Below are 13,143 nucleotides of genomic sequence, written 5' to 3' on the forward strand. Positions count from 1 at the left end.
GTGCTGGCCTCACTGACATGAAAGAGGGTGCGACAGATAAACTGGTGGATTGTGCCCAAGACCTTATGTTTCTATTTATAAAAAATTTCCCACGCTGGCAAGTTTATGCTCTTTTACAACTGACATTTCTTCACTGAAAGTTACACCCAACACTGTAGTGTAGCAGGAAGATTTTTTCAAGTCAGTGATGTACCATCCGTTCAGTACCAGTGACCAGGTCTTGTCCAGAAGCAGCATGTGCTGTGTTTGTCCATGGAGAAGCTAGGCTCTCAGAAGGCTGCTGGCTACTGATGGAGAGACTGGCATCTTCTTCATTTTGCTCGGACCATTCTTATTGCAGAATAGCTTCTGATACGTGACTTGTGCTCATTTGCTATTCTCCTTCCTCAAATACTGCAGCATTTGAGGGCAGCATGTAATCCTACAGAACAACATTTGGATTTTCAAATATGTATTTAATGTCACTTCCTCCACAAACACTCTATCACTGTATGTATGTATGTTTGTTTTCCGACAAAACAAAAAGTCTGTGATTCTTCCATATCTTACCTGATGGTGTTAGATTGGGTCAGCAGAAATTTGAAAACTTCCTTCTGAAGTAAGACTTGGACAACTAGTGTAAAAAACAGGTTAAAACAATTGGTAAATCACTGTGTCCCGAGACAACTTTTTATCAGCAAAAATTACTTTGAATTTCCTATTTAAGTTTTGAAACACAACATACCTGGCAGGAATAAATTTCTTTGCTGCAAAAGAAAAAAAAGAGATATTGGCATTGGACATTAAGGCTACGTGCCAACAGGTTTTGGGGGTGGGTCATTGGAGGATATTAACCCCTGGCTGGCAGTGCAGGGTTCCATGTCAAAAAACCGATGGTGTGCCTTGACAATTTTAGCACCTTCTCAATGTGCCATGAGATGAAAAAGGTTGAAAATCACTGCTGTACATAGTTTATGGCAGCAAATCCCATTGAATTCTCATTGGGACTCAGTTCTAAGCTAACATGTATAAAAGCAGGTTTCACAAAACTTTGTATCTTGTTTCCTTGGATGATATACTAACTGGCCCTCTCCACCCCAGCAGTGTCTTGTCTTTTCTAGTGGCTGTCCACTGGTGTTCTTTTGTACCTTTTTTAGATTGTGAGTCCTTTTGGGACAGGGAGCCATTAGTTATTTGATTTTCTCTGTAAACTGCTTTGTGAATTTTTCTTGAAAAGCAGAATATAAATCCAAATAATAATAATAAATAATACAAGCATATGTGATTTCTGTGCATTTCTGACCATTCTACTGATAAATACTAGCTATTTGGATATGGGAGATAATGCTACCATTCTCCTTTTTCTTAGTATTCTGAATACTTTCTGCAATTTTGAAATCAAAGTCAAAGTTAACTAATTATCAAATTGGGGATTTGCTTTTACAGCACAATTTTGAGCCAATCGCTTTTTGTTTCCAACTCATGCTCACATGAGCACCAGTGCCATGTGTAGGACTCAGAATGGATAATTGAGCTAAATGTAATGATTTTTACAAGCTGGCTGATCCCTCAATATGCATTGGCTTGATAACTACATGTAGACAAAACTTATTTATTTATTTAAAAGACTTATGTTGCATTTCCATGGCTCTAAGCAGCATAGACCACCATAAAACATAATTTAGAATACTAAACACACCATATAAAATACAATTTGTAAAATAACAGCTACCTTAGAACAAAAAAAGTCTCACCTTTTCTTCGAAGGTGCTTCAGAAGCCAAATAAGGAGGAATACCACAGACAGGAAAGAGGCCCCAGTAGCTGCAACTCCAATGGAAATGACACTCGCAGTATTCCCTGAAGCTAAAGTTTGAAATAGTACTTTGTATAAAATCAGTAGGAAGGCACTGTTTTCAGACACCCTTGCTCCTATTTTTTTCTAGTCAGAAGCCATTCTCCTGCCTTTATTTTCTATCATGACATCACATTTCATCTGAGAGAAGCTGGTTGGTACAGTGTGATAGGCAAAGCAAAGGTTTTTAGACGAAGGGTACAGTTTCTTCATTTAGCTATGGGTTGAGTTCAACTAGCAGTTTCAGAATGTTTCAAGTACTTCAGGTACAGACTCTTACCTTCACAAAAAGGAGTTGACTCTGACCAATATCCACTTGATGAGCACTGAATCTGGGACGATCCCCTTAAGGAGTAGCCTTCCTCACAACCAAAGTTACAAGTTGAGCCGTAAGTTAATTCTGCCTCAGCATGGGAACAATTCACAAAGCTTCTTTCAGGCTGACTTACCCAGGGCTTTTTTTGTAATGGAACGCACTGGCACCTTTTTTTTCCCCTCCTCTCTGCCCCCACCTTTCCCCCCCCTGCCTGCACTGCCCCACCCCCCTTTTCCCTCCTCCTTGCCCCCACCTTTTTTCTCCTGCCTGCACCATCCCGCTCTGCACTGCTGGCTAGGGAGGGATTTGAACCTCCAACCTTGTGCTCCACAGCCCAGCACTCTCTCCATTGGGCTATAGGAAAGCCTATTGTTAAAGTGTTCAGAACTAATATATAAGGTCTTGAGCCCAGCTGGTGGCTATCAGTGCCTCAAGTATTAGTTCCAAACACTTTGAGCCCAAGAGCTCTGGTGGCTCAATGGCTAAACTGCAGGTCTGTGGTCTCATAGGGATTTGAACCCCAAGCCTCTGCCCCACAGACCTACAGTTTAGCCATTGAGCCACCAGAGCTCTTAGGCTCAAAGTGTTTGGAACTAACACTTGAGGCACTGATGGCCACCAGCTGGGCTCAAGACCTTATATATTTGTTCTGAACACTTTAACTACTGTATAGGCTTTCCTATAGCCCAATGGAGAGAGTTTCCTATAGCCCAATGGAGCACCTCCCACCTAAAAAAAAATGGGGTGTTTCACTCCAGCTGGGGCAGGAGTGCTTTTGCTATCAGGGAGCTCACACTGTGTGTGTGTGCGCGCGCATAAAAAATGGTTTAAAAATAAATAAATAAATAAATGAAAAGTTGTGAGTTCCTGTACCTATTTTTTTTACAAAAAAAGCACTGGACGTACCACTTCACATTTCACTGCTGAAACAGAAACAGATCACACTGCTGATCAATTCAGATGTTTTGCAGAATGGCCACATCAAGGACAAGAAAGGTTGTTGGCACAGAAAACAGAGCAATGACTCCAAAGCATTACCTTCACACTCTGGCTTTTGTCTGTCCCATTCTCCAGATGCATCACACTGGAGCCTACTCGAGCCCTTCAAAAGGAATCCTTCTTCACAAGCAAACTCACAGGATGAATTCCAGGCAAAATTTCCAGAGGGGTGGGAACAGGTGAGGAGCCCATGAGTAGGAGCCTGTAGCTCTCCACATTCTACAACTAGAAAGATAATTGAATTGCTTGAGTTATACTCTGAAGTTTAGTAGACTTATTTCTGCTCTCCAGATCAGTTGTAAGAGATACAGTGGCTTCAGCTGAACCTGCATTTCTGTATTCTTCATCTACTTATGGAGAATGAGGCACTAATGCAAAAGGCTGTGAAGGAGATTGGTATGGAACATAGATCCATCCTGGTCACTAGTCCTGGATAATTCTAATATCTGTCCAGACCAAAGCCTTCTTGAAATCACTTGAAGGTAGTTCAGGCTATCATTTTTGACATATCCTCATGACTCCAACAGAATTTGGCATGAAACCACCTTCATGCTGGCCAACTGAACCAGGCTTTGATACTGAAAGACTTATGCAGACCTTGTAGTGAAATTGCAATGTGCTGTTGTGAATGAACAGGACAATGCTTTTACACTGAAAACTGAATATTCTTGGTTCTGATCTTATCTATAAGATGCTACCATTCAAGATTTCTTCCAATTTAAGTATTCCTCAGGGAATTGGCTTTGGCTTTCATTGAGTTACAACTTGCCCAACCCACCTACCTTTACACACAGGAATGGGACCAGACCAGTTTCCAGAATCAGTACACAAAACTGGTCCCAGGCCAGTTGATCTGTAACCTTCTATGCACTGAACCTGGCAAGATGAATTGTAGCTGAAATCCTCCACTGGGTGGTTGCACTTCATGGTACCTTGATCTGGTTCTTTCAGTGGGTCACAAGTTGTTGCTGCAGTAGAATGCAGGCAAACAGTTCAGGGAAGGTAGTTATTTCAAGCTGCATACTATAAATCTACAGACTGAAAATGTTAAAGTAGAGATGAAATTGAACAGATGAGTGTCCACTTGGCCCAGTTTGAAAAGCATTAAATGGTTAACCTTACCATTTTCACAATCCCGTCCATAGAATCCTCTGTCACAGTGGCAAGTGTAATTATCAAAGGTCTCTATGCATTCACCATGACCACTGCAGGAATGTGGCTTACAGGAGGCTGCAAGGTAATTGAGTCAATTATAAATTATTCCATATTCATATATGGTATGGTATATATACAGTTGAAACAATATATTCTAAGCCAGTGGTCTCCAAACTTGGAAACACTGTGCGGCAAAAAAGCCTCCCCAGCATGACCAGAGCCTACTATCTTTATCTCCAATCTCCCCCAAACATTGTGCCAGCCAGCTGCAACTGCCCAGAGATTCAGGTGCAGAACCTGCTGGGGTGACAGAATGTGGAAGTGGCTGGTTTGGGGGAGATCAGAGATGAAGATAGCAAGCTCCCCTATGGAACAGTAAGCTCTGTTCATGTGGGGGAGGAGTTTTCACAGGTGTTGAATCCGGCCCACGGGCTGGGTTTTGGCAACTGCTGTTCTAAGCAAACAGAGCAAGAAGAGAGTTAAGAGCTTGTCCATGACAAAGGCAACATGCTAAAATGTGCTGGCCATGCCTCTCAGATGTTTGCTTCCTTGTGGGGCAATGCTATTATGAAAGATTATTTATCACATAGTTCTAAACACTGGAATTGTCTAGATATTTTGGGATATCCCTCTGGAGCAGCATCTTGTACTGATTTACTGGGCTTTGGCCTTACAGATACCATCACCAACTTGATCTAGAATGATGATGATGAACAATATCAATAGTAATAAGCCTTTAATTATAGCACTTGAGAGTGTTTTGCACAGCATAGAGTACAGGCCATAGCTTCTTATTGAGAATCCTACAGGGTCTGCCCTGAAATTGTCAGGATTTCAGCTGACTTGTTTCAACAATAGCTAGTCTCCCAGCTGTTACAACTGCAGAGATATTGATCAAGACCATCCCAGACTATACCTTTACAGCACAGGGCTGCCTTCTTTTTAGTGCAGCTGTCATCATTCCACTTTCCTGCATCATGCTTTCTTTTGATGTAGATTTCCACACAGTCCTCATTTTCCTGCTTGTTGTTTGGTTCACCTTGAGCCCAGTTTTCAGCCTCTTCAGTCAGTGATGTGTTTGTTGCAACCCATCTCCATTCATTGTCAATTTTTCGAATTCCAATCCAGTAATGGCCCACATTTGGGGGTAGTTCTAAATTCAACTGTTCACTTTCGTTCTTATTCTGAATAGCAATCAGATGTGCATGGCGAGTTTTACACCATGTCTCTGCATCTGCATAGGTCATGTTTTCCTCTGAAATACTGTAGGTCCAGCATGTGCCCCCCTTGAAAAACAATAGTCCTAGAAAAAGAAGACATCAACAAGGTGCTCTGTGTGTGTGTGTGTGTGTGTGTCATATTGCATGTGATCCATGCAAGGGGTGGAAAGTGCAAGAAACAGAGGGTCAAGCTGAACCACAGAGGGTGCAGAAGCTTGGTCTTATGGAAGCAAGCAGGTAGCCTTGTCCCAGTGGCAGACCAGGGAGGAGTGCAAAAAGACGTGAGCTGCTCACATTGTAAATAAATATCTATTCACAAGGAGTGACCCACTCTTAAGCATCATTTTGAGGTAGAACAGGACATGGATCTGGCTTGGAGAGTGTTCTATATAAGCCAGAAGGAAGGAGTGGACCAGAAGAGGAAAGATCTCCTGAATTTCCCTTAGAGCCAGGGACAGCATGGAGAAGAGAGCATATGGGTGGTAGAAGTCACTCTGATTTTGTTTGTGGGTCTGGGCAATCAAATGAAGGAATCAGGGAGGAGAGGCTTAAGACCACTTTATGAGAGTTCAAGTTGTACACATACCCCTTCACCACATACACATCCAGCATCTGATATCAGTTTGCTCTCTATTCTTATCTTATGATACCAGTTTCTTTTTAGTATATCTTTGTAAAAAAAAAACCTGCAAAGTACAGCAATTCCCCCCCCCCCAAGATACCACTTCCATATCTTTCGAGAGGGTTTCCCACTTGGAGACACACTCACCATAGGCAAGAATGGGCAGCAACCAAAAGGCATCCATGATGGCAGGAACTGAGAACAATGCTTCTTTTTCAGTTGGGCTGGTTTTGCAGAATTAGCTGCATAAAAGCAAGGAGGTTGAGCACACTGTACAGTTTAAAATACTAGGAACTTATTTTAAAATACAGGAAAAATACACTGAGATTTAACATTAGGACACACTTCAAGACTGTAACATTGTGTTGATAATATTGAATAATTTTTCCTTGAAAAATTCAAAGTGGAAACACTGAGTAACTAAAACAATTCAGATAAAAGTTCTAAACAACTCTGAAACTGAAACCAATCTAACAATTAAATCCAAAAACTGTTCCAATATACATTAAAAGCTTTCTTTTTCCTTTAAAGTTCTCTCTGCAAATTTCTCTCAGTTTGATCAAGTCTCTCAGTTTGACAAGCTGTTTCAGGAGGTAATGGACTCTCATTTTGTGGACATTTTTAAATGATCTGAACTGGCATTTTTTTTTTAAGAACAGTTTAATTATAAGACAGAATATCCTTTTGGACAGAACAGGGTTGAGGACAAGATGAAACACACTCTGTTCAACTCTTGTGGTGTTTGCATCTTTTTTTTTTTTTTTAGGTGTGCACCTAAAAACCCCTGGGGGCTGGGAGATAAGAATAGGCCAATCGGTTTGGCTGTACTTGTCATAAGAGGCGACTAAACAGCCACCAGGTAGATGGGACTCTTCAGCCTGGGAAGGCAACTCATCTAAGAGAAGGAAAACTCTGATCCCAAATCTCCACTGCCTTGTGGCTACATCCAGTTATGGAAAAGGCTTCAGGAGTCAACCTTGAGGCAAAATCCAGAGCCGGAGTCCCTGAGGCAGCTCATGGCTGAACACAGTCGCGTTCTGGCAACTCCTGCAACGGCACTGGAACCAACCATATTGGCTTCTGCCTCTCCATTGGACCATTTCAGCAACGTGGAGAGGGGGGATTTGCTGCATGGGTAACTGTCTATCCTCCATATCTACTTTACCCAGGCTTTGCACACTGAAGAGGACACTCTGTTCCAGAACCACCATTCAGAGCGCGATACCATAGTCTTCAGAGACTGAAGGATGCCAACAAGGCACCTAAAATATTCTAGGTATACACATTTAGGAATGATAAGTGTAGATGTAACAAACCTGTGCATATACTGTACTGTATTATGTATGTACACTCATCAGGGACTGTGAATCCCTCTTGGCTGTGTTACCTGTGAATCCCTCTTAACTGTACATGGGGTGCCAGATCTGACTTTCCTACCTCACACAAGGTGTGAAACAGGTAGCATGTTTTTCTCCACTTTTGTAGTGCAAAAGTCGATACAGGGCTTTCTAGCAGAATGCTCAGCAAATTGTGGTTTAAAGAGGGATGAACCCAGCAACTGCTTAAGTGGTCTTCTTCTGCTGTGTTTTCTCTCTGACATCTTATTAAAAATGAAAAACCCAAAACATAATTTTCAAAGTCTGTTTTACTTACCAGCAATGGCTATAGAATCCAAAGTCTAAGTGATGTGCCAATGCTGTTGGCTTGTACAGCTTGTTTCCTCTGAAAAGCCTGTGTTGACTTTGCTTGCAGCTTCGTGCCTCTGAAAAGCCTGTGTTGACTCTGCTTGCAGCTTTTTGCTTGCTTTGTGGCTGGCTCCACATCCTTTATACTGTATGCAGCCATCTCCTGCCTCTTTAAAATTCCCATGATGTGTGTCACAGGATGTCATCAGAAAGAAAGTAAAAAATGTTCCCAGGTTGAGAAAGTTAGTTCCATGGAATATCCATGATACTAAAACAATCAAACAACCATCTCTGCCTCTTCCGTTTCAAAACGTTCAACTTGATGGATATCTGTGCTACACTTTAGTTCCTATACATGAACATTCGCAATTCTAAGAAAAATGACTGCATTTAACCAGTTCTTTGTCTATACTGTGTTTATCTTCACACCAAAAATACCTCAATTACAGATTAAGAACAATTAAATTCTGGAACCAAAATCAAATAAAACACATTTGCAAATCATTTCTTATTGTGTGATATTCTTTTTTCATCCAAATGTAGAACTCCTGAACGCTGTATCCTGAACTCCATGTCTGGCTGAAAAACCTGACACAGAATCTCTCAAGTCTGCGCTGGCAAAATAGCTGGTGCAAATTTGAAAAGTCCCATTGCAGGGGTTAGGGCTTTCCCCAGGGGAAGGAAACATAAGTCCCTTCTCCCCAAGGAGATCCCTGGCTGCTTCCTGATGTCTACTGGATACAGCGGTAGCCACTTTGGCACTGCTGTTTTGGCGGCTGCCAGGAAGCTCAGGATTGGGTTGTGAGTCCCTGTGGAGATATTTACCAGCTGGAAAGAGTACTTATGTCAGGGAAGAGACTGGAACAAGTCACAAAGGGAGTCCCAACAGTTCACAGGTACAGCAGTATGTTGTGGCTCACTGTGCAAGGATGCAGGCAGGGGACCAGGTAAGATTATTTCAAGTCAAGCTAAGGGACCTTCCTTAACCAGCAAGGCAGTCACCTTTTGCATGACTGACAAGAAACGTGCATGGCAGGTAGGGACAAAAGGAAAGTGGGAAGCAGGTTTAGAACCTACACCAGCTACTCCACAAAGCTGCTCTCTAGTCTTCTTCTATTCTTCTACACTGGTGAGGTTGTCTTTGAGCCGGTTTACATGGACATACATTGGCATATTTTGAGGATGGGATTGGGCTGTTAGACTGATCTTTCCAGCCAATACCTATCATGAAGAATGTGAAGGCCTGAATTCTCTCACTACAGTTTGTTTGTTTGTTGTTGTTTTGGGGGGGGGGGGAATAACACAATAGAATCATACAAAATCCCCTGCTAGTACTGGCAACTTTGCACATTCTCCAGACCTGCAAGTGCATTAGGATTGGCTGGAGAAGCCTGGGGGGGGGGGGAGGCAGGGAAGTGGAGGGGGGGAAGGCGGTTTGTAGCAATCATGCTTTCCAGCGCATGGCCTCATAGCTCCATTGTTACTTGGGTGGAGGAAGCCTCATTTAGTGATCTGCACAAATCCAACTACTTCTGAGTAGAGCTGCAAAGGATTGGGTCATCCTGATAATCCTTGCAGCTGCTGCACGTGAGCCTTCTCCCTCTTGCAGCTTATGTCCCCTCTCACTTGCAGTCTGTCCCACCCCCTGCTGCCTTGTTTACAGATGGTATGGGGACACCCCAGCAGTTGGGGAGTGGACCCTGAGACCTCCATGGACAGCTGCCCCACTCCCTGGACGGGCACCTGACACACATTTGCCCCAGCCCCCAGCACTGCAGGGACACCAGCACACCACACTGAGGGGTGCAAGGTTGCTAACTGCAGCTTGGACCCAATGGGGGCAGCTCAACCAAGTGGGGGAAACCCAAAGCCAGCCAGGAGAGACTCCTGTTAAAGGACTGAGACGGGCCTTGTGAGGCAAGGGCTTGGGCTCCTTCTTCTGCCCTACCTCATCCAAAGAAAAAAACTGCCCATCCTTTGTCCAATGACCATTGGTTCCTTCAGAGATGGGCAAGAGAGTTTGCTCCTGCCTCCCACCTTCCTGCCAGATGCAAAAGCAAAACACTAACCCTTCCCTGACTCCTGGCTGCAACTTCCCTGCAGCTTGCCTGGTCTAAATGATGGCCCCACAAAGTCTTTCATGCCACAAAAAAGTAAGCAAGCACACTGACAGACGCCAGTGCACATGTGTGGGGAATGATTGCTGAATCAAGTGGCCTCAGACTCGAGTCAATGCTGGAGTCATTGGCGCAGGTGACTTGAGTCTCCACAAGTCAGTGAAAAATGCTAATTTTTGTGACTTGGACTTTAGTCACCTGACTTGAGTTCCCATCCCTGATAACACAGGCCTACAAAATTGAGGGTCAGAAAAGTTTTTCCCAAACATTTTGGTCATTTGTTATGAATTTGGAGACAGGCCAGGGACAGACTGCACTTGCTCCCAGTGTGGAAGGGATTGTCACTCCCGAATTGGCCTTTTCAGCCACATTAGACACTGTTCCAGAACCACCTTTCAGAGCACGATACCATAGTCTTTCGAGACTGAAGGTTGCCAACTACTATGTTTGCCCTATCACGTCTAGTTTTGGAGATATAGTATAGCCTCATTAGTGAATGGTTCAAGCAGCTTCCTCATGAGGAAGCCATGGTGTAGATTTACTCATGAGGAAGTTGCTTGAACCATTTACTAAAAGGGACTTATGACTAAAGGGTCATACTTTGAACAACATTCAGAACACACCAAAGAGCCTGTGTGCGCTCTATCATTTCCTCTTCTTAATAATAATCCAGTAAATTATTTTCCTCCTTTGAACAATTCTCAGATACATAGAAAAGTAATACTGAAGGCAGATAAAATTAGCAATTGAGAAATAGGAAAAAGTGGCACTGGCAGCTGGAAGATGTTTCCACTTTACCCTTTTGGCATTGCGGTAAATGATTACTTCCTTGTAGCAGCAAAGAATTAAAAATATAAGCCCAGCAGTTGTTCCTAGGAAGGAGATCTTCACTGATGCAAAGAAGATGATGTTAGCCAAAACATCTTTTTTTGGGGGGGGGGGGGGAGGATTTTCAGGAGCAGGGTAGTTCACCTGTCTACACTGCATCACATTTTAAAGAAACAAAGCAAGTTTCCAGTCTCTCTGGCACTCTCTATTGTCAGAATTTGGAATAATCTGCTTGAGTCATATAGCCTGATTCATTCAGATGAAGCAAAAGAACTCCCTGTCTTACATAGTCAGAGACAGACAATAGCTGTTTGTCCCCTTATGGTGTGTACATACAACCATGCATGTAACTGTCATGGTTAATAGCTGTGTGTCTTGTATGCCCTTTATTCACATGTCTGCACAGCATGATCTTGTAAAGTGTTTTGTCTTTATGGCTTGATATGCTGTTGGGGCCCCCGCCTTACCTCTGGAGAAGGCTACAGGGCTGGGGAGCCAGGCAACAGGAGAAGGAAGAAGCCAGAAGGGCAAGGTGAAGGCAACACAGGGAAGAAGGGAGGCCTTTAAGCCCAGGGAAGGGTGGCTCCCAGGAAACCATCCTTTTTACCTCTCCTGAGGGGAAGAGGAGGGGCTGTGAGGAGGGTAGATGGCCCCAGGACCTAGCAGAGGAGGGTAAAGGGGGTAGTGTACCTGGGCCCAGGGTGGGGGAGGCCCAGGAGCCAAAGGAGGGGGTCCGGAAATTTCCTGGGATCTTACATTTTTCAATCCCACCCAGACTCACTGCCTACATGGCATGCTGGAGAAATTATCATGGGCACATGGTGGCGACTACTGCCACAAATCATACACACCAGGCCCAGGAATGCATACATTCCTTAACATCTGGGGGAAACTGACGTGCTACAGGAGCTCTTTGGCTTGGGGATCTGCTAACATTGAAGGAGCTTAGTGACACAGCTGCAGGACTAGAGAAGTCTGTTTTGGTGTACACAGGACATTTTTTCCATTCTAGTGTAAGCCTAACTACAATGATGCTAATCTCTTGCAATGATTTTCTATATTTGAAATATTTTTAAGTGACTTAGCAGTGAATTTGGTTTTCCATATTACTGTATCTAGCTGCCAAAGCCGGGCGGGCAGGCAGGCAGGTAGACCTGAGCTCTGCATTGGGAAGTCTGGTAGACCTGGGCTCCAAAGACTATTCGGTCTTTTGCCATTTTCTTCCTGCCTTCTTTGTCCCCATTCTGCCCACTCCCACTGCCACCCTCCTCCACTCTGTTTCACCCCCTCCCTCTTTGGGAAGGGGCCCAAAAGAAACTTTGTAACCCCTGATAAAATTCCTCTTAGAAGCTCTGGCTGGCCCTACAAAAGCTGGGAGGCCAGTGATGCTGGGGCTGGCCAAGAGCTGGGAGGTGGATGGCTGCACAGCCAACAGCCCCTGCCCAGGACCAAGGCAGAAAAAGCCCAGCCAGGGAAGAGCACCAGGGTGCTCTAACCCCATCTCCCTGAACCAGTATAAGGCCTTCCCAGGGCTCCCTTAAGAAGGTTCCCTAATGAGAACACAGTGGATGGCAAAACAAACAAACAAACAAACAAACATTAAAGCAAATCAAGTGATTTGCTCCAGTGATTGAAAAAGAAGTCTCACTGACTCTACTGGGACTGACTTCTGAGGAGACAGGCAGAGGAAGGGCTCTGAGGCTGCAGTCCTGGCCACACTTTCCAGGGAGGAAGCCCCACTGCCTCTAATGGGACTGACTTCTGAGGAGACAGGCAGAGGAAGGGCTCTGAGGCTGCAGTCCTGTCCACAATTTCCAGGGAGGAAGCCCCACTGCCTCTACTGGGACTGACTTCTGAGGAGACAGGCAGAGGAGGGGCTCTGAGGCTGCAGTCCTGGCCACACTTTCCAGGGAGGAAGCCCCACTGCCTCTACTGGGACTGACTTCTGAGGAGACAGGCAGAGGAGGGGCTCGGAGGCTGCAGTCCTGGCCACACTTTCCAGGGAGGAAGCCCCACTGCCTCTAATGGGACTGACTTCTGAGGAGACAGGCAGAGGAAGGGCTCTGAGGCTGCAGTCCTGGCCACACTTTCCAGGGAGGAAGCCCCACTGCCTCTAATGGGACTGACTTCTGAGGAGACAGGCAGAGGAGGGGCTCTGAGACTGCAGTCCTGGCCACACTTTCCAGGGAGGAAGCCCCACTGCCTCTAATGGAACTGACTTCTGAGGAGACAGGCAGAGGAGGGGCTCTGAGGCTGCAGTCCTGGCCACACTTTCCAGGGAGGAAGCCCCACTGCCTCTAATGGGACTGACTTCTGAGGAGACAGGCAGAGGAAGGGCTCTGAGGCTGCAGTCCTGGCCACAATTTCC

The 13,143-nt window shown here is 44.7% G+C and overlaps 1 protein-coding gene across 1 annotated transcript; it reads right to left on the bottom strand.

The window, feature by feature from the left end:
• Positions 1-630: 630 nt before the first annotated feature.
• LOC136648419 (E-selectin-like) lies at positions 631-6,329 on the bottom strand. Its single transcript, XM_066624528.1, has 9 exons — positions 6,246-6,329; positions 5,220-5,589; positions 4,271-4,378; positions 3,931-4,116; positions 3,188-3,373; positions 3,036-3,072; positions 2,114-2,277; positions 1,734-1,844; positions 631-746 (listed from the first exon to the last, which is right to left on the bottom strand). The coding sequence occupies exons 1-9, from the start codon at positions 6,327-6,329 to the stop codon at positions 631-633; spliced, it is 1,362 nt and encodes a 453-aa protein (XP_066480625.1).
• Positions 6,330-13,143: the final 6,814 nt, after the last annotated feature.

Source organism: Tiliqua scincoides, chromosome 4, assembly GCF_035046505.1.
Source record: "Tiliqua scincoides isolate rTilSci1 chromosome 4, rTilSci1.hap2, whole genome shotgun sequence".
NCBI classification, from domain to species: Eukaryota; Metazoa; Chordata; class Lepidosauria; order Squamata; family Scincidae; genus Tiliqua; species Tiliqua scincoides.